At 38.7% G+C, this 25,695-nt stretch overlaps 1 protein-coding gene across 1 annotated transcript in view; it reads left to right on the forward strand.

Annotated features, from left to right (window-relative positions):
• LOC124556385 overlaps positions 1-19,153 on the forward strand; it is a 70,516-nt gene extending 51,363 nt beyond the window's left edge. The window contains exons 6-8 of the mRNA XM_047130348.1: positions 1,516-1,668; positions 15,336-15,479; positions 16,414-19,153. Coding sequence (XP_046986304.1) covers positions 1,516-1,668; positions 15,336-15,479; positions 16,414-18,808 — 2,692 coding nt within the window. The 3' untranslated portion in view covers positions 18,809-19,153. The remainder of the gene's footprint in view (positions 1-1,515; positions 1,669-15,335; positions 15,480-16,413) is intronic.
• The last annotated feature ends 6,542 nt before the right edge of the window (positions 19,154-25,695 follow it).

Raw genomic sequence — 25,695 nt, forward strand, 5'->3', positions numbered from 1 at the left:
CTTTAAACTGACCAACCAACCAACAACAAAATCATCAGAGACAATAATACTGAGTCCATGTGGCTCAAAGGTTTGGTGTGAGTCTTTCAATTGGATGACTCTTCAGAAACTTACATGTCCCTAACCTACCCTAGTAATCATATGAGGGAAAGCTGAAGCACAGTTTAATGTGGAATCCAAACCACCTGTCAGTCCTGGTGAATCTTCACATCATTGAGAGGTGAAGGATAGTTAAAGGCAGATGGAAATACTTTGTGGTCTGGCCGAGATTTGATCCTGCAACCTTTCAGTTTCCAGATATGTCCTTCACCATTAGACCATCAGGCATGACTATTATTAAAAATGGGCCATTCTAGGAGAACATTGAATTGCAGATGGATGGAAACCACTCACTCCATTGTGGCCACCCATTGTCAAGAAATGAAGTTAACAACATTAAAAAAATACTTGTTTTCTGGTTGTCATGGTGATTAGAAATAAACCACAAACATATGCCATCAAACCACAAACACAATTTTTTTAATTCATTCAAAATTTCATGTATCTCAGTTACTGTCATAAAAGCACAAAAAATCAACATCCACCTCATAAAGTGGAAAATATGATTATTTGGAAAAGTCATCAGTCAACACATCCCAATTTCAATACCATAGAGCTAATTCAAATCTTTTTTTCTGTGTGTATGGACATTGAAGTGGTGAATGAGAATTTGTACCAAGGCCAGGATTCAAACCTGGCAAACCTAGGCAGATGCACGACCACTATGCCACACTGGTGCAGTGGCTTTGCACAACAGCATGGACAACCTAGCACACCTCCCTCCTCAATCCAAATTCCCATTCACACCTCGGCCCACTTGGTATTCCCCCCAAAACTTGAACAACATTGCAGAGTCTCTCCCGCTGTATTGGAATAATACCTCAGCATCAAATAAAATGGAGAATCCTGTCTGAAATCCAATCATAGGTGCTTTAATCAAATAAAACTGTTTTTCATTCATTGCTTCAGTCTGCAAATATACATCATAGATATTTGAGACTTGAAAAAAGTTGCCGGAACCATATGGCTTCATTTGATCAAATTTTTTTCTGTTTGTGCACCATTTTTAGCATGGTTAAAGTCCATCTGTCTCCTTCAGTAATCTATATACAGCAGAATTCACCAAAAAAGTGTGGTATACATGACTCTTGTTGTCTCCTGGTTGTCCCTCTATAGTATGGTGGTAGGTCATAATGTATTAGTGTAGGCAACATAAACTGTGGACATGGTGCCCTGCAGTTTTCTCAAAAGCTATTCATGATGGTGCTGCTAGCCCTCTAACAAGATATTTTCATCACAGAGCTATGCAAGCAGTTCACAAACTTCACTTAGCAAAGCATATAAACTGACAGTTAGGGTCAAATGTGCCTCATTTGTAACTGAATCTGGATTATAAATTTATAGGCAAATAGAAAAAGAAATGAAAAAGTTACAATTCTAACTTAACATTTATTGGAGTGTGTTTTAATTTTTCAGTCATGAAAAAAAGAAAATGTACTGGGAACAATTGGAGATGAGGTGTCGTTATATGTATCGACAACAGCACACAGCACGCCACTGCAACTGCTGCGATGATTGCCGCTACCCACTTCCACATGAAGGATTCCCTTGGGAGGTTATGGATGAGAGGTAACAAACCTTTAATTGAATTTATGTGTTAGAATAAAATATTATTAAAAGTATACAGAAATAACAAAACCATCTACATACAGATTACACCTACAGCTCTTAAAATATACCAATACAATATTCCCCTTTCACAGTGGCATGAGGGACTGTTGCCAACAACTTTAACATGGATAATTACTTGGTTAAATTGTAAAATATATTAAGTTACATATAAGTTACTAACAAAAACTGAAAAATTTCATTTATCATCAGCAATTAAGATATGAAACATATAGCAGTGAGTGAAATTCATACGAATACCCTGTCCATTCCCTTATGTACCTACTTGACCAGTGGGCATCAAATAACCTTCATCATGAACTATGTTTCCTAACATCACATCTAGGTGGTGATAAATGTAATATGATTGACAATGTATAGTAGTTCTGCCTTTATATAAAACTGCCAATCCCTAAGCATATAAACTGACAGTTAGGGTCAAATGTCGTTCATTTGTAACTGAATATAGATTATAAATTCACAGGCAAATGGAAAAAGAAATGAAAAGGTTTCAATTCTAACTAAAACACCATCATCAGCTGTTCAGTATATTTTGATACAACTAAAGAGTGGAAATGGAAAATGTTCTAGATGCCAAATTTCACATATGTCAGGAGAATGAAAAATCAATGTGTATGCAGTTCACTTGCAGGTCTCTGGTTCTGCAATGGTCCATTTACTTTGTAAGTGTATTGTACAAGAGTATTCACTGTCGCCCCTTATTTTCACTAAAATGAATTACCAGAACACAACCCTTGATATAAAAATATGTTTATTCTCGTAATACACAAGATGTGCACTCACTGTTGCTCTTGACTTGACTGAGACACACCTGTGACGGAGTCTCCAGGCTACCTGTTACTCTAACACATGGCAAGATAACAATGCTTGCTGCTCACTGCAATACTTACCAGGATGAGACATAAATCTGCTAACTGCAGTCTCCAAAGTAACTTATTCTAACATAAGGCAAGACACAATGCATCCCACTCAGTGAAGTGCTATCCAGGCTGAGACACATCTGCTTGCTGCAGATTCTCCCAGATAACTCTTTTGTTACCTTGATGTGGCCCCTCAGCCATACCTGCCTGTCCCAAGCAAAATGACAGGTAGGTGGTCATAAATGCAGGAGGGAGGAAGGAGAAACCATTAGGTAGAGGGTGTAGGGACAGTACCTGCATTTCAGCAGCTGCCACTCCTTGCACACCAACAAATCACTCCCATACAACCATGGACAGCATATCTGCACTGATGAGAACTTCCTTGCCCAGTATGCTTAAGATCTCATGAGGGCCTTCACAGGCAGGCACTACTCCCCAAACCTACTCCACAACCAGATTTCCCATGCCATATCCCCACACACCTAATGCCTCCACCACCTCTGAGAATCAACCACAAAAGTGTGCCCCCTCATGACCCATTATCACCCTGGACTGAAACAACTGAAGCATAATTTTTGCCAGGACTTTATCACAATGCCCCAAAATGAGGGCTATCTTATCCAGGATTCTTCCCACTCTCCCAAAGCCGTACTCCATTGCCCATCCAAACTACATGACATCCTGGACCAACCCTATGTCATTCCTACTCCCATCCCATTGCCACAGGCATCATACCAGTGTGGAAGGCCCAGGTGTGAGACCTGCCCAATCCACCGACTCAGCACATCCAATTCCAGTACTGTCACAGGGTTATCCTATCCCATCAGAGGCAGGACCATCTGTGAAAGCAGCCGTGTCATATACCAACTCTGCTGCAATCAGTGCACAGCATTTTATGTCAATACAGTCCTTGGCCAATTTATTAGATGCACTACAGTTTTTAAGTAAATTTTTTATTTATGTCTAACAAAATTTGTTTGTTTTTAATACATAAAGTGTGATAAAATGATTATGAGTTGTCTACTTCATAATTAAGGTGATATAACAAATAAATAAAATGTAGAATTTGTTGAAAATATTTTATTTCAATAATTATAACAAAAATTAAAATATTGTGAAAGTGAAAACATTAATTTTAATATCTTGTTGAGCCAACTTTTGGAGCTATGAGAGCCTTAATATGACATGGCATGCTGTCAATGCAGGACTGTACAGTTTCCTGTATTTGCAGATAATGATACCACACATTGACGATCTTCTCAAAGAGCTGTGTTTTGTTGTGATGACATCTTTTGCTACCTCCCTCTTCATTAGTTCCCATACTTTTTTTCTATGGGGTTCATGTTGGAACTATTACCAGGCCAGTCTAACAGAGGGATATTTTGTTCCTTCAGAAAGGATTTAATTGACCTGGCTGTGTGACAGGGAGCTCCATTCTGCATAAAAATAAATGGTTCCCCATTCGGGGACCATTCTCTGAGCTGTGGTATTAACTGTTTTTGTTTTTGCAGGACTTCCTTGAACTGGTCTTGCCTCATTATGCCTTTAACTATGTAAAGACATCCTGTACCCTTGCCACAGATGACAGACCAAATCATCAACTTAGTTGCATGCTTTATGGTGTGAATAATGCAGTTGGGATGAAATTTTTCTCTTGTTCGATGGCGCACATACTGACATTTGTTAGCTAAAATTTCAAATGTGTTTTCATCGCTGAAGCATACCTGTAAAAATCAAGAAACATAATTAATATACTATGAATAAATGTACATAGGTTATATCATATTGTAAATAATAATTTTAAAGTTAAATTACCAATCTCCAGAAATCCACATCCTTATCTCACCACTGTTTAACCTACTTCAGATGCTTTACTTTCATTGTGGCTGTTAACATTGGTTTTCTAGTGGGTTGACAGGCCTTGAAATCAATATCCTTCAACTTTCTGCAAACAGTGCATCAGATGCATTCACATTAGCCTCTTCCAGTTGAGATTTTATCTGAAACTTCCTGGTAGATTAAAACCGTGTGCTGGATCGAGACTCAAACTCAGGACTTTTGCCTTTTGCAGGCAAATGCTCTACCACCTGAGCTACCCAAGCAGACTCATGTCCCATCCTAACAGCTTCAATTCTGCCAGTACCTCGTCTTCAACCTTTCAAACTTCACAGAAGCTCTTCTGTGAATCTTGCGGAAGTAGCACTCCTGGGAGAAAGGATATTGCACAGACATGGCTTAGTCACAGCCTGGAGGATGTCTCCAGAATGAAATTTTCACTCTGCAGTGGAGTGTGTGCTGATATGAGACTTCCTGGCAGATTAAAACTGTGTGCCAGACCGTGACTCAAACTCGGGACCTTTGCCTTTCGTGGGCAAGTGCTCTACCATCTGAGCTACCCAAGCATGACTCACGACTCGTCCTCACAGCTTCAATTCTGCCAGTGCCTCGTCTGCCAGGAAATTTCATATCAGTGCACACTCCACTGCAGAGTGAAAATCTCATTCTGGAAACAACCCCTAGGCTGTGGCTAAGTCATGTCTCCGAAATATCCTTTCTTCCAGGAGTGATAGTTCTGCATGGTTCGCAGAAGAGCTTCTGTGAAGTTTTGAAGCTAGGAGACGAGGTACTGGCAGAATTGAAGCTGTGCGGACAGGTCATGAGTTGTGCTTGGGTAGGTAAGATGGTAGAACACTTTCTTGCAAAAGGCAAAGATCCTGAGTTCGAGTCATCATCCAGCACACAGTTTTAATCTACCAGGAAGTTTCATATCAGCGCACACTCCACTGCAGAGTGAAAATCTCATTCTGGAGATTTTATCTGTTTTGTTGTTTGAAATTTGTTTTCTAGGCAAATTCTTTTGAGAAAACTTTCTGACCTTGGAGTGAAAATTGGTTTTCTTCGACATTTATTCTTCCTTTTGGGGCTCAGTTCTTCACCTCAATCAATTTTCTTCTTTATGCGCCTCACACTAGCTTCTGATGTTTCCAACCTTTGTGAAATTTCATGACTGGAATACATTTTTGTGTTAATAAGATTTTTTATGTGGTGGAATATCCCCTCTTTTACCTATTTTTAAAGGTCACAGTTAGTAATATCTGTTTGTTAAACAATCAATTGTGATGTCGATATTACAAAATTGATAATAAAAGTGAGCAAAATATTACACCAGTTACATGCAAGGACACTATTGAGCAGGTCCTTTCCTGTATGCTGTACTCTGCACATTAATACCTACAATAAGTCAACAATCCAATGTCATGAAGCAATAATAGATACAAAATTCAACAATGTAATAAGTTCCCTGAATAGCTGTCATAATTTTTCTGATTAATCGCATTAAATATAGTACTCAACATGTAATTATTACAAACGACATTAAAAATGTGCAGTTCGTCTAATAATTTGGCCAGGGACTGTATGTCAACCAACCAGCTGTCCACCAGAATGACTGGTCACCACCAAACTGTGGCCAAGAACAACATCGACCACCCAATGGCACAACATTCAGCTGAGCACAACATGCCTGAGTTCAATGGCTGCTTCAAATCTGGGTCATCTGGAGCCATCCATCCACCATCAGTTTTTGTGAACTACACAGCTGAGTGATATCTGTGCAACACCTCCTCTGATCGCATAACCCTTCTGTCATCAGTTTCCATTAATCTCTGTCCGCTATTGTTGACAATAATTATTTCTCTTTTTCTCTCTATTTCTCTCCTTTTCCACTACTGCTCCCTCCTCCCTCCCCACCTCTCCCTTGCCCAGCCCACCGCCTAACCTGCAGCATCTCACTGTCTGCCATCCCCACCATACTATCTGTCTCCCTCCCCGCCGCAGCCTCCTCCTTAGCCCCACCCAGTTGTCACTCCCATCATGCACTGGTGCCACTGCTCGCAGTGTGGTTTCAGTTGCCTGAGACTGCAGTCATGGCTGAGATATGGACATAACCATGCACAATAAGTTTTCTACATCAAAATCTAAAAATACAACTGCACCCTGAAAATAACTGTGAAGTGCATGTGAAGAATGACTGTTTAAATACTGCTGTACACTTTCTAATATATATATAATGCTGTCTTTACAATCCATTTCAGAGGAATACATGGGAGTCTGTAGTACTTTCCGGGAACCTTGTTTAATTTTAGTGATTTCAGCTGTTTCTGAATGGCACTGATACTAAAATCTATATACCATTCACCTTGGCGGTGTTACCTGAATTTAATAGGGGTAGCACTGATGTATCTTCTTCCTCTGTAAAGGAATACACTACTGGCCATTAAAATTATTACACCAAGAAGAAATGCAGATGATAAATGGGTATTCATTGGACAAATATATTATACTACAACTGACATGTGATTACATTTTCACGCAATTTGGGTGCATAGCTCCTGAGAAATCAGTACCCAGAACAACCACCTCTGGCTGTAATAACGGCCTTGATAAGCCTGGGTATTGAGTCAAACAGAGCTTGGATGGCATGTACAGGTACAGCTACCCATGCAGCTTCAACACGTTACCACATTTCATCAAGAGTAGTGACTGGCGTATTGTGACGAGCCAGTTGCTCGGCCACCATTGACCAGACGATTTCAATTGGTGAGAGATCTGGAGAATGTGCTGGCCAGGGCAGCAGAGGAACATTTTCTGTATCCAGAAAGGCCTGTACAGGACCTGCAACATGTGGTCGTGCATTATCCTGCTGAAATGTAGGGTTTCGCAGGGATCGAATGAAGGGTAGAGCCACGGCTCGTAACCACGGCTCGTAACACATCTGAAATGTAACATCCACTGTTCAAAGTGCCGTCAATGCAACAAAGAGGTGATCGAGACGTGTAACCATTGGCAGCCCATACCATCAAGCCGGGTGATACGCCAGTGTGGCGAAGATGAATACACACTTCCAATGTGCGTTCACCGCAATGTCGCCAAACACAGATGTGACCATCACGATGCTGTAAACAGAACCTGGATTCATCCAAGAAAATGACGTTTTGCCATTTGTGCACCCAGGTTCATCAATGAGTACACCATCACAGACACTCCTGTTTGTGATGCAGCATCAAGGGTAACTGCTGCAATGGTCTCCGAGCTGATAGCCCATGCTGCTGCAAATGTCGTCGAACTGTTCGTGCAGATGGTTGTTGTCTTTCAAACATCCCCATCTGTTGACTCAGGGATCAAGACATGGCTGCATGATCCATTACAGCCATGTGGACAAGATGCCTGTCATCTCGATTGCTAGTGATACGAGGTGGTTGGGATCCAGCACAGAATTCCATATTACGCTCCTGAACCCACTGATTCCATATTCTGCTAACAGTCATTGGATCTCGACCAAAGCAAGCAGCAATGTCGCGATACGATAAAGCACAATCACGTAGGGTACAATCCAACCTTTATCAAAGTCGGAAATGTGATGGTATGCATTTCTCCTCCTTATACGACGCATCACTACAACGTTTCACCAGGCAACGCCGGTCAACTACTGTTTGTGTATGAGAAATCGGTTGGAAACTTTCCTCATGTCAGCATGTTGTAGGTGTTGTCACCAGCACCAACCTTGTGTGAATGCTCTGAAAAGCTAATCATTTGCATATAACAGCATCTTCTTCCTGTCAGTTAAATTTCGCGTCTGTAGCATGTCATCTTCGTGGTGTGGCAATTTTAATGGCCAGTAGTGTATATCAATGAAAATAATCAACTTTTGAAAATATAATGTAATTGGATAGATATAAAATCGACTCAACAAGTGGCAGCAGCAGAACACATGTATAAAATGTATTCAGAGTTAGCAAGCTTCCAAAGCTAGTGGCTCCTTCTTCTGGCAGAAGAAGTCTTCCTTCCCCTTCAACCCTTCTGCCAGATGAAGGATCCACTGGCTCCAAAAGCTTGTAAATTGCAATACAATTGATAAGTGTGTTTTCCTGCTGCCACTCCACTTGGTGAGTTGATTTTTTATCCATCCAATTACTTTATATTTTCTGTGAAGGAATGTTTGGAAACAATGAGATTGACAACCTCTACATTAGAATGGAATTTACACTGATATATGACTCTGAATATCAACATTGAGGTGATAGTCTGTTTGGCAACAGCACAATGAATCAACAGTATTTTCAGCACATGCTTCTGTCATATCAGCCACTTCTTTTCCCAGAATTCTCATGTGTTCTGACCCAGTGGAATAACACCTCATTCTAATCCTTTGTAGCTGTATAATGTTGACCAGTATTGTCTGGACTGTGTAACATATACAATGGAATCAGAAATTTAGAGCATGTGAAACATTTTGCTTTACAAATACACATCATCTGTTCCAGTTCCTCTAGGTTATATGTAACTACGCATGAGACAGAGTACACCAATTTCGTAAACACATTTTAAGAACATTCTCAGGAGAAGTTACAATGCAGCTATGAAAACCCATCTGTTTAGATCTATAAGTGAATATACCCGTTTAGTTGTGGAGTTTATTTAAAATTCTATAAAATAGAATTAAAAATGCTAAACTTAAATTTTTTTTGGCCTCTTCAATAGAGTGGTTAGAAGTCAACTCCAACTCTGGGTTGCGGGTGATATTTTCCTTATGCCACCTACCATTAGGCCCTGCTTGGCATACATATCAAATGGTTTAAGTGTTCATGGGCGATTCATTTAATGAGGTACAGTTTGGAATGTAGATGATCATGAAACAGCAAAACATCTATAGACATAACACACCACAAGGTGCTACCACCAGATTCCTAGTGGAGGCTGCCCAGCCACAGAATCTGGATGGAAGCAGCCATAGGTAGGCTCATTCCCACATGGTGGATGATACTGATGGTCTTGATATATGTAGGTCTCACAGCTCTGTATAATGTGAATGCAGAATTAAACTGCAACTGCAAAGAATAATTCTAAAACTGAAGCAAATGAATGATATCATCATCCAAGATCTATAGCTGAGGTGCTTAAGATCTTCAGCATCTTTGGTGATTCTTCCTATCAGACCCCTTAAGTGCTGTAACCATGAGAACTTCTCATCATTATGTCTGCCTTTGGACATCCAAGGAAAAAGAGACAACAGTTCTTCATTTCCTGCTGTCACTTATAATGAACAGAAACACAAAAGCACATCTCTTTAATTTTCCCACATATGTCTCAGTGATGAGAAGCACAATTTCTTAAAGAAGAAGCGATTGCATTTCATTACTTTGAAAATGAATGAGCCATGTATTTTCTTTGCTGCAAACAGAGATTTATTTTCCTTTTCTTGCCTTAATGGAATTTCCAACCAGCAATCTCATTCTGTAGAACCTCTTACTATTTTTTTAAAAAAAATCATCTAATGTTGCTTAAGATTAATATTGTTCCTTGGTACTGGTTATATTTTCAATACTTTGTGTTAAAATCAAAAACCCTTTTTTAATTATTGTTTACTATTTTTGCTTCTTCCTTTTCTTTCTGTTTAGTAAAGTAAATTCTGTGGACAGACATGCATATAAAATGGTTTTACACATTTTCCTCAGTTCAGTAGACAATCCTGATTAAGATATAAGATAATTTAGTAATCATTTTAGGCACCGGCATTTTCCTAGGCATATCAGTTATGTTGTATGGAGTTTCTATGCACCATTACCTTGTGAAGCTACTAACTTTGAAAATGGCCTTGAATCTGAATATGTAAATTGCAAAGCAGTGAACTTAGTTCACATCACCAATTGATACACCAAATTACTGTTGAACTGGTTAAACACAAATGCTGGATGTAAATATGTAAGTCTCAAAATTCTTAAATACTACTCTCATGATTACATCAGTTCTTTTCGATTTTGTTTGCTTTGTTTCTCATCAGTATTGTCATGAGCTGTGGTGCATGCAGTATGGCATAATTGTTAGCATCACTGACTGGTGTGCTTAGGATCACCAGTTCAAATCCAATCATCAGGAATTATTTCTCATATAATGTTTATCTGTTCTTGAAATATGTTATGTTTGTAATGTTTGTTTATTTTGAAATATTCAGTATTTGTATAAATACCAGCATTTGGGAATATTCAGTGTTTGTATAAACAGCTGCATTCTCTGTCCAGGAGTTTAGTTCTGTTCTGCCTATAAGCTGGTGTCAAGTGATGCTAAGTTTTGAACTTTCTTATTATCCTGCCTTCATATTTGGAGTTGATTATGGTTTCAATGTGACATTGTTTGGTGAAGGTAGGCCAAACTGATGAAAACATTTGGCAACAATCTGCAGCAAGTCTGATTATTAAAAGAACAATTTAAGAACAGGACCAACATAATGGGGAAATGACCTGCTCATACATATAGATATTTTGGCCCTATGCCCCATCATGAACCCCAGTATGACAGAAGTCAACAAAATCTCACACTTGATGAAAGGAGTCACAGAAGACATTTGCCAATATCTTCTGGTAAAGTATGTCATAACAGAGGAATTCACCAAGTGGTGCCAGCAAATTGAGAAAATGCTACAAAGAAGAACTGGATGAAAGAAATATGGTCAGTTGCAGAATGTGGTTTCTGTGACAGTTGTGGAATACCACCACGAATTCACCTCTCTCATATGCCAGATAGGAAGACAAGGGATACAGTAGTGTATGGCAGTCACAGTAACAAGAGAAAGCAGCCATCCATGTGGGCCCCATGCATTAGGAGGTAACAGGGAATGTTAAAGAAGGGTGTATTGATCTTTAGCACCAATCTCTGCCACTAGTCAAACACTCCAAGAATGGACTTGACAAACTCAGACTTACGCAGTGGCCAACTCAGACTTATGCAACAACCATCAAATGACAATGCAACATCTGATCACTGCAGATATGACCAACTCCACTGACAAGTACTGCATCCCATGGAAGAACAGATATTTGGAGGACAAAGGACATCATGCCAATATGTTTGCCCCATGGATGCGCTGGATATATTGTGCACTACTGCAGAGAGAGAAGACAAGTGCTTTATCACTATTACATGGCAATACACCAACCATCACAACAGTCTTCTCCGTGCCAGTCATAGTTGACCTGTGGGACAAAGCCCATTGTCATTCCCTGGATGTTGTCACTCCCAATACATTGCAGCTTTTTCCCATTGCCATACAGAGCTACCAGCCACATGCGTAGCCACCAACTTCAGGAAAACTAAGTAAGGTGACCACCTGTGAAGGTGAGACTGCCAGAGATGCAAATCCTCCATGGACAACAGTCACCAAAATGTCAGGAAATCTCATTGATGTCATCACTGATGACCAGCCTATCCAGGCACTTGTGGATTCAGGAGCTTCTTTTCTTGTAATATCAGGCAATTATCACAGTAGCTAAAGAAGATGAAAGCAATTGTGCTGAAGGTCACAAATGGGAAATATGTCCAGCTAAAAATAAATGTAAATGTCATGTGACTAGGGCCTCCCGTCGGGTAGACCATTCGCCAGGTACAAGTCTTTTGATTTGACGCCACTTCAGTGACTTGCATGTCGATGAGGATGAAATGATGACAATTAGGACAACACAACACCCTGTCTCTGAGCGGAGAAAATCTGTGACCCAGCCTGGAATCGAACCCAGGCCCTTAGGATTGACATTTTGTCACACTGACCACTCAGCTACCAGGGGCAGACATATGTCCAACTGACAGTAAAACATATTGCAAGAATAATTATCAATGACAGAACACAGCCGTTTAAATCTGTCATTCCAATAGAAAGTAGTCATAATGTTATTCTCAGATGGGACTTCTTGCAGGCACCATAAGCAGTCATAGACTGTGGAGGATCAGAGCTCCAGACTGATGAAGGAATTCCAATAAGCACACATAACAAAAATTGCTCTAGCTGGCTGTTTATCCTAAAGACGTTATCCAGCCATCATCAATGAGACAAGTGGTCATTTGAGATGCTCAGTTAAACTGTGAAGCTTTTGTCAATTGCACAAAGCTACCCAGGCTCACAAAAGAAAGTGACAATCATAAGCATTGTTAGGTGGTCTTGGAAAACTGTGAATCACCAGTTGTCACAAGCAGCCAGAACTCATCTCTAAAGGTATGTGTGAAGGGACAGCCAAATCAATCCATGAAGGACAGCTTAGTGTCATCAACAAAGAATCATTCTCTGCTACCATTAGAGATAATTCAGGGGGAGAAAGCTTCAATCAAACTACCCATAGGAAATAGCCTGACTGAGGAACAATGTTGGTGAGTGATAGCCATTCTGTGTAAATTTTCAGATGCTCTCAAATCCAGAGTGCAGAAAAGGTAGACCAAGCCATCCAAGGTATAACACTTTATCAGCACTGGGGATCATACACCAATTAGGCAGTGGTCATATAGAGTGCTGCCTGCTGAATGAATAATACAGGAACAAGTGTAAAAGATGCTGCAAGATGACATCATTAAATCTCCAGAGGGCTACTAGTCTTCTCCTGTGGTCCTTGTGAAAAAGAAGCATAGCACATGACATTTCTGAATCGACTATGACAACTGAACAAAATGAAGAAGAAAGAAATCTATCCATTGTCATGCATTGATGACACCCTAGACTGCTTGAAAGAAGCAAAATATTTCCAAACTATGGACGTGCAGGCAGGCTATAGGACTGACATTGATGAGGCTGACTCAGAAAAGACTGTCTTTATAATTTATGACAGACTCTGTGAGTTTAAGGTTATATAATTTGAAATGTGCAATGCTCCAACCACCTATGAATGTATGGTGGATATCCTCTTTAATACCTTAATTGGAAAATATGTCTCTGCTATCTAGACAACATTGTTGTTTTTTCAAGAAATTTGAAGAACATCTAAGCTGCCTGCCAACCATGTCAAAGTGCACTCAGGCTGCAGGCCTCTGTACGAATCCAAAAATATGTCTCCTAACTTCCTAACTGCCCAAGAAATAAAAATCTTGGGGGAGCTAATTCTAGTGCAAATTCAAGAAGGTGCTGAAAAAATGATAGTTAACATTTCCAGATTACCCTTAAAATCCAAAATGATCTATTTTACAACTGAGAAAGAGAACCATGGAGTTGTGTGGGGTAACAACAAGTTGCAGCTCTATTTATTTGGTAAACCATTCATCTTTGTGATGCGCACCTTTCTCTATGCAGGCTGACTAACCTAAATGATCCATCAGTTTGTCAGGTGAGATGGACACTGAGGCTTAAGGAGCACAATGTCACTGTGGTGTACAAAGGTGGATGCAAACACAAGATTATGACTGTCTTTCAAGGAATCCTTTGCTGGAACACAGAAGTGTTGATGGAATCTCAGTCATCACTGGATTAAATGGTACTGCTGCCCAGCAGAGGGAAGATCCAGCTCTGCTGAAAACCACAGAAGCCTTGAAAAAGGAGGAACCAACCAAAGGAGAATTCCAATTAATAAACGGAGCATTGTATAAGAGGAAATATGATCCATTGGGGCAGATATTGTTGCTCATCATCCCAGCTTCTACAACCAGCTATCCTGAAGCATTTCAATGTTACTCCAATGTCTCACAGAATGCTTTCATAAGATGTTGGCTAGTACACTCTTGGTGTATGTTGGTGTCAGATAGAGAGATAGGGATACAGTACTTCCTGTACTGACATTAACATACACCACAGCAAAGCAAGACACTACATGATTCACACCATTCTTTCTGCTCCATGGTTGTGAAGCCGAAATGACAATGGATACATTGTTCCTGTTTTAACCGGGTAATACTCAGGATGAATATGTGAAACACCTTATCAACAGCATCAAAGAAGCAAGGCAGATAGCTGGTTTAAGGAACCTAGACATGTAGGAAGAAGACTGAGAGCACTATAATGTGAAGCACCAGCCAGTGAGATGCAGCCCACGAGACTGGGTATGGATTTTTACACCAGTGCAGAAAGTAGGACTTCCACAAAAGTTACTAAAGTGCTTCTTTTGGCCATATCGTATCCTTTGTTGCTCGTTGGATGTCACATATGAAGTCAAGGATTATGATTCTTCATCAAGACGACAAAAGGACAGAGACATTATTCACGTCCTCTGCATGGAGACCCACTTGAGAATCACTAAGGTTCTATGGAATGGGCTACCTTCTATGCTCACAGTAGTGAAGACAATATAATGGCATGACCAGAGCACAAGGACCCACCAGTGCCACTACATAGAGAACCATTGACAAGATCTAGGTCAAGAGCGCTGTAGTTGGCTCCAATGACAACATCTGAAACAGTGGGTTGCTGTTTCTCCAGGAGAGTGATCAGTGCTATGAGCTGTGGTGCATGTAGTGTGAAATAATAGTTACCATTGCTGGCTTATGTGCTGCAGCTCACCAATTCAAGCCTGTTACTTAATATTTATCTTTTCTTGAAGTATGTTGTGTTTGTAATGTTTGTATATTATGGAATATTTAATCATTGCATAAAGAGCAGCATTCTGGAGTATTTGATGTTTGTATGAAGAGATGCAATCTTCATTCAGAAGTGCAGTTCTGTTCTGAATGTATGTTGGTTACAGTTATAAATGTGCTTTCAGTGTTAAGTGCTGTACTTCATTGATGACCTGCCTGCAGATTTGGACCCAATTGTGATTTGAGGTGAAAATATTTATTTGCAGTGAACTGGGTACTTTACTTGTGATACTTAACTCATTTTTATTTGTTTCCTACCTCTAGTTTCTCTTGTCATTTTTTCTCTGCACTTACATTCAAATGCAGAATAAATAATCCAATCTTTTAACTTTACACTATCTATGCTGTTTTTTGAAATCCTAGCAGATACTGGACACCACGCAGAGTGGGTAACCTATATTCACCAAACCCAGGTGAAGATGGGAATTCAAATACACACAGGCCTACATCTGGCTGGAGCTGGTGTCGTTTGCCCTGGGCTCGAGGCAATACAACCAACCAAAATACCAGGTAATGTCTGTTATGTAAGGCAGCAAAATAAATAATTCAGGTTTTCGGGTTGTAAAATTCCTGCTTTAATAAAATAAAATTATATATGTGTGCTAAAGCATTTTCAGTCACTGGTGATTTTGAAAATATATTTCACTGAGAACAAATAGGATTTCTCTTTTTAAACCAAGCTGCCACTGTCATACCAACAAATAAGCTCATTTCTACGAAAGAGAACATCATCTGTAAAGTAGCAAATGAAGCTCTGTGGTCTTGAGGTTGTTAGATGTTGTTTTGAGGGGGGTTGGGGTTGTTGGGGGAAGGAGACCAAACAGCAAGTTCATTGGTCTCATCGGAGTAGGAAAGGACAGGGAAGGATTTTAGCCATGCCCTTTCAAAGGAACCATCCCGGCATTTGCCTGGAGGGATTAAGGGAAATCATGAAAACCTAAATCAGAATGGCCGGACGCGGGGTTCAACCTTCGTCCTCCCAGATGCGGGTCCAGTGTGCTAACCATTGCGCCACCCCACTTGGTTTGTAGTTTTGAAAATCCTGTTCTGCAGAGTAATGCTTATTTTGGAATTCTAGTCATCTGGTATGAGCACAAAAAATGTTTGCTCGTAGTCCTTCTCATGTCCACACTGAAATTATTAAATAGAAAAACCCTTTCAGCAGCATCCATTCATAATTGCAGTAGCATAGGCAACTTACAATTCAATTATCCATTATCTAACAATAAAAGTACTTGATTACATCTCAACAACAGTCATATAAGTAGAATAATTCACAACCATTCATTTTTCCATATCTTTTGCATGTAAAATGTTAGAATAATCCAAACGTGAGATTTTTCTGAACTAACAGAACATTTCATATAGTATTAATAAGAGAATGATAAAAATTCATTTGGCTTAAATATAATTCATTTAACTCTGTTTTTATTTAAATTTTCAGAGAAAGCAGTCAAAATTACCGGAATACCACTAGCAGTCCAGACAGTCAATATGGTTTCAGCAGCCGTCCAAATCCAGACGTGCATAACCACCAGGCAGAGAGGAGAGTTGGTGTTGCATCTGTACAAGTGGAGAGTTATGGTCCAGGTTACTACATGTGGGGACCACCACCGCCATACTCAAACCATAGTAGTCCAGCTCATCGTGAACCTATCCTTGGAGTGCTCCCACATTCTAGTTCTATGAGCCCACCATGTGTCAGTCATGTTCACAGACACTGTCATGTACAAGGCCAGTTTCTTGGAGAGCAGAACTGCTTTGGCAATTCACAGCTCCAGGCAGCAGGCTCCAATGACACAAATGTGGAAGAAGTTAGGAAAAATGTGCTTACTGAAAATTATACAAATGCAGATGAATCAAAATTACCTGCTTCAGCTGACAGTAGCAGTGAAAATACTAAAAATTCATCAGTTAGTAGAGAAAGAGTAAGTAACACACTCCCAGTACGAAAAGCAAAGAAGAGGATAGATATTTCATCTGTGAAATCAGTTGCTAACATACCATTTTCTATTGATCAAAAGAAACAGCACACATCTCCAACTCATGTTGTTGCTATTAATACAACAGCCAGTTTCCCACGAAACAGTATACAAGTATTATTTGGTCAACAACGTCAGATAACAGAAGCATACCGCAGTCAAAGTATGTCTGAAAAAATAGCATTAAACGATTTTAATGTTGCTGATAAATTGACTCCACATCGTTTGGAAACGACTGATGGTCATTCAGAGCCAGAGGATGATGGAAGACTGCCAAATCACAGCTCACCACAAATGCAAGGTGTGGCAAGTTCAGCTTTTACTGTACATGAAGCTCCACATGGAAATGGAAATGAACCAACTGAATCTGAGGTTTATTTTGCTGATGTTTCTTCTTGCTGTAATGTGTCTGTTCACAATGATGGGCCAGATTCATCTTTCTATGATGAAGCTTCAGCTCCACAGAAACAAAATGTTACAGCTTCTTCAGCAGAAGAGCCTATTGTTCCCAAACCAGAAGTATTGCACCAAGTATCACAGTGTTTTGCCACATCAGATAAAAGTCATCATCTTAATATGAAGCAAACGGGCATACAGCAAAGAAGCAGTGTCACAACAAAGCATGTTAATTTAAAAAATACTTCAGAAAATGAATTGGCATTATCAGAAAGTACTAATCAATATCATAACAAGTGCAAGCATGAAATTATTGATTCTGAATGTAAAAATTCAACAGCTGATATTTTTAATCACCAAAAACATACTTTATCAAACAGTTGCTTTCATTTCATATTAACAAGACAGAGGAGCCTGTCAAAAGATAATTTGTCAGTGGGCAAGCAGGAAGCATCACATCATAATAATTTATTATGCAATAAGCAACATATTGAACTAAAATCTCATGATGATTATGACACTTCACAAAATATCCAACAGTCAGCCATGTCACTTTCAGACTGTGAAGCTGGTGTTACTTCTCATGTACCAGATAATAATGAAAATTGTTATACATGTCAGGTAACACACTCTCTGCCACAATGTGACAATTTTGTAGCAACGAACAATTACAGTCACAATTCAGTATACTGTAACAATGATGTTGTCATAGGAGATACCATTACAAGCCCAGAGCCCTCATCAGTTCTAAGAATACCCAATGATGAAGTATTAGTGAGCAACAAGAATAACCAGGATGAAACTCCTTGCATCTCAGCAGTGCTGCAGCTGAGTAAGCTTCACATACATCAGCAAAGGAACAGTATTCATAAAGCTAACAGTGAGCCTCTAGACAGCTTTCCCTTGCTACAAAGAAATAAACATTTTCTGGCTCCTGATGCACAGTATGAAACAATCCCTGAACAGCCACTGCAAATAGCCAAACCCCAGCTTTTACACACTCATAGGCATCACAAAAATTTTATTACAGTACATGACACCTTTAATGGAAATAATGTGGTAAACACTACAGGAAGACTTAATGCATCCCACTGCACAAACTTTAACTCCCCATCATCATCATCTCCTAGTGACAGATGTTTAAATTTTTTGGTCCCTACAGTGACTAATGTGGATAGCTCCATGAGACTGTCAAATAATCCAAACAACATCAACAGTAGTAGGAGCTTCGTAGAAGGATTGTATCAAGTAAATGCCAGTACTGAGGAAGAATCTGAGTCTCAGACACAGCAAACTTCAACCTGCTACAGTGATGCTACTTTGGACTCTGGATGCCATAGTGGATCTGAATTTGCTGCCAGTCACCAGAGTGGCAGCACAAGAGGAAGAAACCATAGTTCTAGATCAGAATGTGGAGGAGAAGTAATGGGTGTTGTCACAGTTCGTTCAGTTAATGTATAAAAGTACAAGAAGAGGAGCAGCTGTTTGGGTCAAAAACATCCAGCTGAATAAATTGTATATAAGACTAAAATGCAGATTTCTTTCAGTCATGAAATGATTCTTCCTAGCACATCAAAACTGAGATACAGATTCTAAAACTGTAACATATTCTATATTTCTGTGAGTCAGCTCAGTTTTTGTTCAGTGTATCATTTGTTATTACATATCACATTGATATTTTTGCTGCAGCTGTGTTGTTTCTATGTTGAAGCAAATAGGAGGATAATTCAGATGCCATTTTAAGTACAAAAATGCAAAAAAAATTATCTACACATGTTAAAAATTGTGTATTACATACTGTGTAAAAATGAGTATTTTTTAATGTTTTAAACAAAAGAATTTCTTATTGTTACCTCTATTTTGTTATTTACATGTGATTTTTTTTCATTCCCATCATTGTAGTGTAGGAAGAAACAAACCTGCATTAATCTGGTGAGTACATTTAGTAGAAGATCTATCAGTTATGTCTTGACTTGAATTTTGCAGCAATGGGTCTTCAAATATATGAATCACTACCTAACACAAATTTATGTGACAATGTTTATCCTGCACTTATTCATAAATTATGACTATGGAAGTCTGTCAGAAGTTATTTATATCTGTAAAGATTCATGATATTTTTAGTGTTGTAAAAAACACTGAAAATTGTCAAAGTGCTTAATGACAAAAATAGTACTAGCAAATGCCAGCTAAGACTGTTCTCTCATCTAAGTTCTTATACTGTGTTACCAATCCCTGTAACACTTATGAGCAGTCAGATTTGTCTGATTTTACATGACATAACAGAATTTTTGTGGAGCAGCCAGACAACAACAGTGACTGTGAGAAAATGTAATGAATAGTAGATTGTTGTCTCTAGCTGGACAAACACATAAAAAATTGTCAGGTTTGAAATGAAAGGGCTTGCAGAATAGCAATAACATTAGCAATAAATAAAAAAAATAAAGAGCCAAGATATTATAGGTCTGCAATTAAATATGAGAACATCACAATGTATCAAGGAGTTTAATAAATAGACTAAATGAACATTTAAATAATTGTAGGATTAGTGGGATGTATAGTGATTGTTGCTATGGTGAGTACTAAGAATAATAAAACAGTACAGTAGGAGGATTAGGGTTTAAAATCCCATTGACAATGATGTCATCAGAGATGGAGCACAAGCTTAGCTTAGGGAAGGATTGGTAAGTAAATCTGGATGTGCAAATGAAGATTTAATTGCCATCCTCCAAAATATGAGTCCAGTGTCTTATCACTGAACCTCCTCACTTAATGAAACAGAACAGGGGAATGGCTGAAGGTCTAGAGGTAAGGCAATGAACGTGAATGTGAACTAAGATGTAGTAGAAAAGCACCAAAGATCATCTGAATCTGGTGTGGCACAAGGAGAGAGGATGAGATGGATATAGGAGATGGGATAGAGGCAAGTATAAACCAGGGGCTAGTGGAGACTGAGTTCAGGAGGATGATGGGAATGCAACTTACGCTAAGAAATATATTTCACAATTTGACGTTCCAGTTGATCCTTGGGCACTGTATAGTGGTAACATTCATCTGGGTAAATAAATGGTCAAGAAATTAGCTTTTCATATCAATCAAGAGTTTGAAAAGCTAAGCAAATAACCTACAAATGTCTTGTGTTACTGTGAACTTCATTGAAAATGACAAGTATTTATCTTACACACTAACAGTGAAGCAGAAATATATAATTTTGGCAATTGAAAACTGATCTTACAAGGTCTGTTCAAAAAATTCTGGGACTTTGTCCACAAAATTTTTCTACACTTGCCTTTTAGTTATTGTGCATGGTCTCCTTTGTAATACTCTCCTCCACAATTGGTACACCACTCCCAATGCCATTTCCACTTTTAGAAGCGGTCTTGGTACGCCTCTTGCTGGATCATGTGAAGCGCCATCTGCATAGGGTTTTCTGCTTTGGAAATAGAAAAAACATCTGCAGGGACCAGGTCTGGAGAATATGGAGTATGAGGCAGCAGCATGATTTTTTTATGCAATAGTCATGCACCAACATGGATGAATGTGCAGGTGCATTATCATGATGGAAGAGTCATGAACTGTCTTGCCATATTTCAGGCCACATCCTTCTCACATTTTCTTGCAGGTATCACAACACATCCCAATAGTATCATTGATTAACAGTTTGTCCTTGTGGCATGAACTCATGATGAATCAATTCGTCAAAGTCAAAGAAAACTATCCTGAATGAGGGTCATCTTTAACTTCTGTCTGGCCATTTTTAAACTGTGTGAACCAATCCTATCACAAAGTGTGGCTTAAGCACTCATCACTGTAGGCTTCCTGCATGCATCATTTGGGGTGTCTCTGTAAAAGTTTTATTGAGTTTCACGGAAAATTAATTGCCGACGCGTTGCTCCTCGAACTCTGCCATCTCGAAATTCGCAAACTGTGTGACACAACAGCAGTGCATGATAACTGACTTACAACAATGAAACTTCTTGCGGTTAAACATCAAATACAGGTGTGTGCAGGGATGCCAACCGCATTTTGCTCCAACATGCCACCGGAGCGAAATTACAAATGTTCTGAAATTTTTTGAACAGACCTCATGCTTAGCAGTGACAAATATGAAAAGTACAGTAAACACAGAAAACTGTAACACATGGAGAAAGTTCACACACTTACTTGTTAAATTGTGGTAAAAAGCAATATTCAATACTTGGTTGACATTGTTGACTGAGTTCAGAGTGCTCAACATTATGAAAGTTATGAACTTCTGTTCAGTGCTTGCTGAGGAAACAGTATGCAAGCATATCCACTGCAAATGCCCTGGCCAATTTACAATCTATCTGGCCATTTGAACTTGTAGTAAGTATTTGCTAGAAGGTATATATACATTCTCATTAGTGGCCTTGCTGCAGTGGTAATACTGGTTCCTGTCAGGTCACTGAATTTAACTGCTGTTGGGTTTGGCTAGCACTTAGATGGGTGACCATCCAGGTCTGCTGAGCGCTGTTGGTGAGAGGGGTGCAGTCAGCCCCTGTGAGCCAGTTGAGGTGTTGCTTAGTTAAGAGAAAGCAGCTCTGATCATGAAAACTGAAAATGGTCAGGAAAATGGTTTGCTGAACACATGCCCCTCCAGATCAGCATCCAGTGATGTCTATTGGTCTAGGATGACACGGCAGTAGGTTTGTACCATGGGGCCTTCTGAGACCTGTTTGGACAGAGAGAGAGAGAGAGAGAGAGAGAGAGAGAGAGAGAGAGAGAGAGAGATGTAGACATTCTCGGAGGTTTTCTATAAAACTATTCCAAACATGGTCATTGATTAGTAAATTTAGTGGTTTTTCTATCATATTCAACAGTGACAAAGTTCAGAACATGGTGAAGACAGCATAGCTATTTATGTTTGTAAGCACTGAAGTATCAGTGGTGATGCACAAGTTTGGCTCAGAACAGCAGAACTATGGAAAGCACGCTTCCAGCATGAGTGATAGTTGCTAGCAAAAAGGCAGAAGCTACATTATCATAACAGAAGTTGAGAATCCAAAGTGAAATCCATAATGTGAACAAAAGAGAGCCAAGCTATATACAGATATCTTAATTTTATGTACTTACAGCTTCATAAACAAGGACTTAAGTGTGTATCAGAGGCTTGAAGCAGCCTTCTTGTTGTGTGCAAAGTGTCATAAGCCCGACATATCATGCTTAGTTAGTTAGTTAGTAACATGTTCCATAGATCATTTGGACAATTCTTTTACCAAAATTATGTGGAAAAAGTCAGTTTACACTTTACAGGATATGCATACACAATTAGTGTTAAATTTAATGTACACATTATCTTTTTTTTTGTCTTACTCACACAACTACACTTAAAAACATTATATGTGGACACAGGAGACACACACACACACACACACACACACACACACACACACACACACACACACACACACACATAGTGCGGGATTTGTGACTGTACACACTTGTACCTCTGAAGGAAAAAATCAGAACTGTAGATTTTGAACTGTGGTACAATAGAACTTTCACTGTGGTTGAAGTGATATAAAACATATGTTGTACTCACCTTTTTAAAATGCTCAGAAAAGCACTAAAATAGCGTTTTAAGAAGTATAAAATTGAAAAAAAAAAAAAAACTTGGAAGGTCACAGTACCGGTTTTTTTTTTTTTTTTTTTTTTTTTTTTTTTTTTTTTTTTTTTTTTTTTTTTTGCACACACACACACACAAATCAAGCATTATTTAAGATCACAGTATCGCAACTTTTTTTTTTATTACAAATCAAGCATTATTTGTGTTGAGACCCTGTAGGATCACACAAAGCATTTTGTCTCATTTGTTGTCCACTATGTCCCTTGTTTCTTTGGGACTTCATTCTCTGACCTAACATTCAACTTACATATCTTACCTCTGTATATGTTTCTGTCTTCAATATCTATAGGATTGATTTGCAATTTTTCTAGTGATGTTTAACTTCTATGATCCTTGGTATTGTTGACTTGACCCCATGTATGTAAGCCAGAATTCTGTTGGTGAGTCTTGTTGATGGTAGCCTGCTAATGTGCCTCTAGAACTTTAACCTTCTTTTTCTGACATCTGCTGCTACTGCTACGTTTGACATCTTTTCTGTGGTTTTCCTAGAATGTAATCTGTACCCCTCTTCTGTCAGCTTTGGGATGAGAATTTTCCTCCTGATTTTGTGTTCTTCCTTCAGTATGCTTTCCACATAATTTTTCATAAGGGAAATCACTTCCATACAGTATTTCAGGCTTAATGACTGTGTTGCAGTGTGTGACCTTTGTTTGAATAGACATGCATTTCTTTTATATATGTCTCACACTCTGCAGTTAGCTCTCTTAATATTTTTAGTCAAGTTTTCTGTGAGATCTTTTCTCCTCCTGTAGATTTGAGAATTTCGTGTAGATATTTGAAATGTGTAACTCTGTTTATCTTGCCATACTTTGCATCTAATTTTTATATATTTAATTTTGAGTAGAAGAATTCAGACTTCTGAAAAGAGATTTGCAAGCCAACTTTTTCTGGACATTCTTTTCGTATTTCTATTTGTTTGGTTGCTATTGCTTCATAATTAAAGAGTATGAAGTTCCATCAGTGACACATGAACATTTGTTTTTTAGTATTTTTGTATTTTTCTTAATTTCTGTGAAGGATGTTGGTGCTACTTCTAGCTGCTTAAGGTTTTGTGGAATGATATTTTTAATATATTCTCTTGCTTCTTGAAGCAAACCATTTAATCCTATACAAAGTGACTGTTAAAAGTGCCTGCTACTTTTGAATTATCAGTTACAACATTATCATTTAGTGTAATTGTTATGGTATCTTGTACACTGACTGGCTGTCCTGCCTCCCATTTGACAATATCCCATATGGTATTAACCTTATTATCTACTTTGTTAATTCCTATCAGGACACAGATTTCTTGATGTTTTAATGACTTTCCTTAAAATATTATAATATTTTTCCCTAGTATGCAGGTAATGTCAGATCTTGACTTATTTTGGTCTTTATATAAATTTCCCTCTTCCCTTTACATGAGTTTTCAGTTCCCTTAGTTATCCTTGGATTACATTATTTCTTTCATGAATCTTCTGGAAACTTTTTAGAAAAGCAACTTTCAAATATTTACACAAATTTACTGTGTAATATCATTAGCATCTCTTATATGTATACCCCATCCCATACCACCTCTTTTAACTTACTCTAAAAAGATTGTACAATTCTCATAAATAAGCTTCACTGCCTTTTATGAACCTGCCTCAGATTTTTAAGTTGCTGTATTGTTTACTTCCATTACATCAGCATCATGATCAGATAGTATATTAATAAATGGGTTCACATTAACTGTTGCAACCTGAGCACTGTCTACAAAAATGTTATCAATCAGTTTCCTATTATCTTGCTGAAAACTAGTTGGAAAATTGACTACTGAAATTAGATTGAAACACCCTAATAATAATTCCGGTTCATTTTTCTGGTCTACATCTTTTGAGAAATCTGCAGTGCAATCATCACAAACTACTAACTGTTACTTCTTGTCTGACAGGTAGCTCAACAATGCATCTAGATTTAATATAAACAGCTGAAAGTTTCCTAGAGGGGATCTCTAGACTGTTAAAATTATCAGAGAGATATTCTGCAGTAGCAAATCACAAGCACATGCTTCTACATTCTGATCAACACAAAAATTATTTGTTTCAAGATTTTCGACTTTGTGTCCACCTTTAACATATGTTGCAGCTCCTCCTTTTTTATGATAACTCTACACAAAAATGATGTTAGTCTATAAACGCTGATATTGAACTTCTCCATCCCTGTGAATACTTGGTGTTCAGAGAATTTAGAATTCTCGACATCTTGTAGGCATACAAGAAGCTCATGAACCTTGTTTTCCAACTCCCTAATATTCTCATCAAACAAATTAATTTTCTTTTTCTGGAAACTTTAACAAATATTATGGCCCAGTTCTGCTCAAATTTCTTTCAGTACTGTCTGTCTGTGGCCAGAATCTGACCTAAGAAATGTGCCCCTTTGACTCCAGTTATAACAGGGATTTTGTCTTGAGTGCCCCACAAAAGAATATTTCAAAGTCTTAAGCTTTGAAACAAATAATATTTCTTGCCATCTCATCTAAGTAGATATAACTGTCATGTGATATTAAATCACTCCTCCCTTAAATTAGCACATAGGATTGATGTTGCCTGGGGTTTTGCCAGGACCACTGGGGAAGGGTATGGCTGACACTGAGATCCTCAGCCTCATGATCTAGTGGGAATTCAGTGTCTCGACAGGTCAGTTGCAGTGAGGATGGTGGTGGTACAGCTGGTCAGTCTAC

Source organism: Schistocerca americana, chromosome X, assembly GCF_021461395.2.
Source record: "Schistocerca americana isolate TAMUIC-IGC-003095 chromosome X, iqSchAmer2.1, whole genome shotgun sequence".
Taxonomy (NCBI): domain Eukaryota; kingdom Metazoa; phylum Arthropoda; class Insecta; order Orthoptera; family Acrididae; genus Schistocerca; species Schistocerca americana.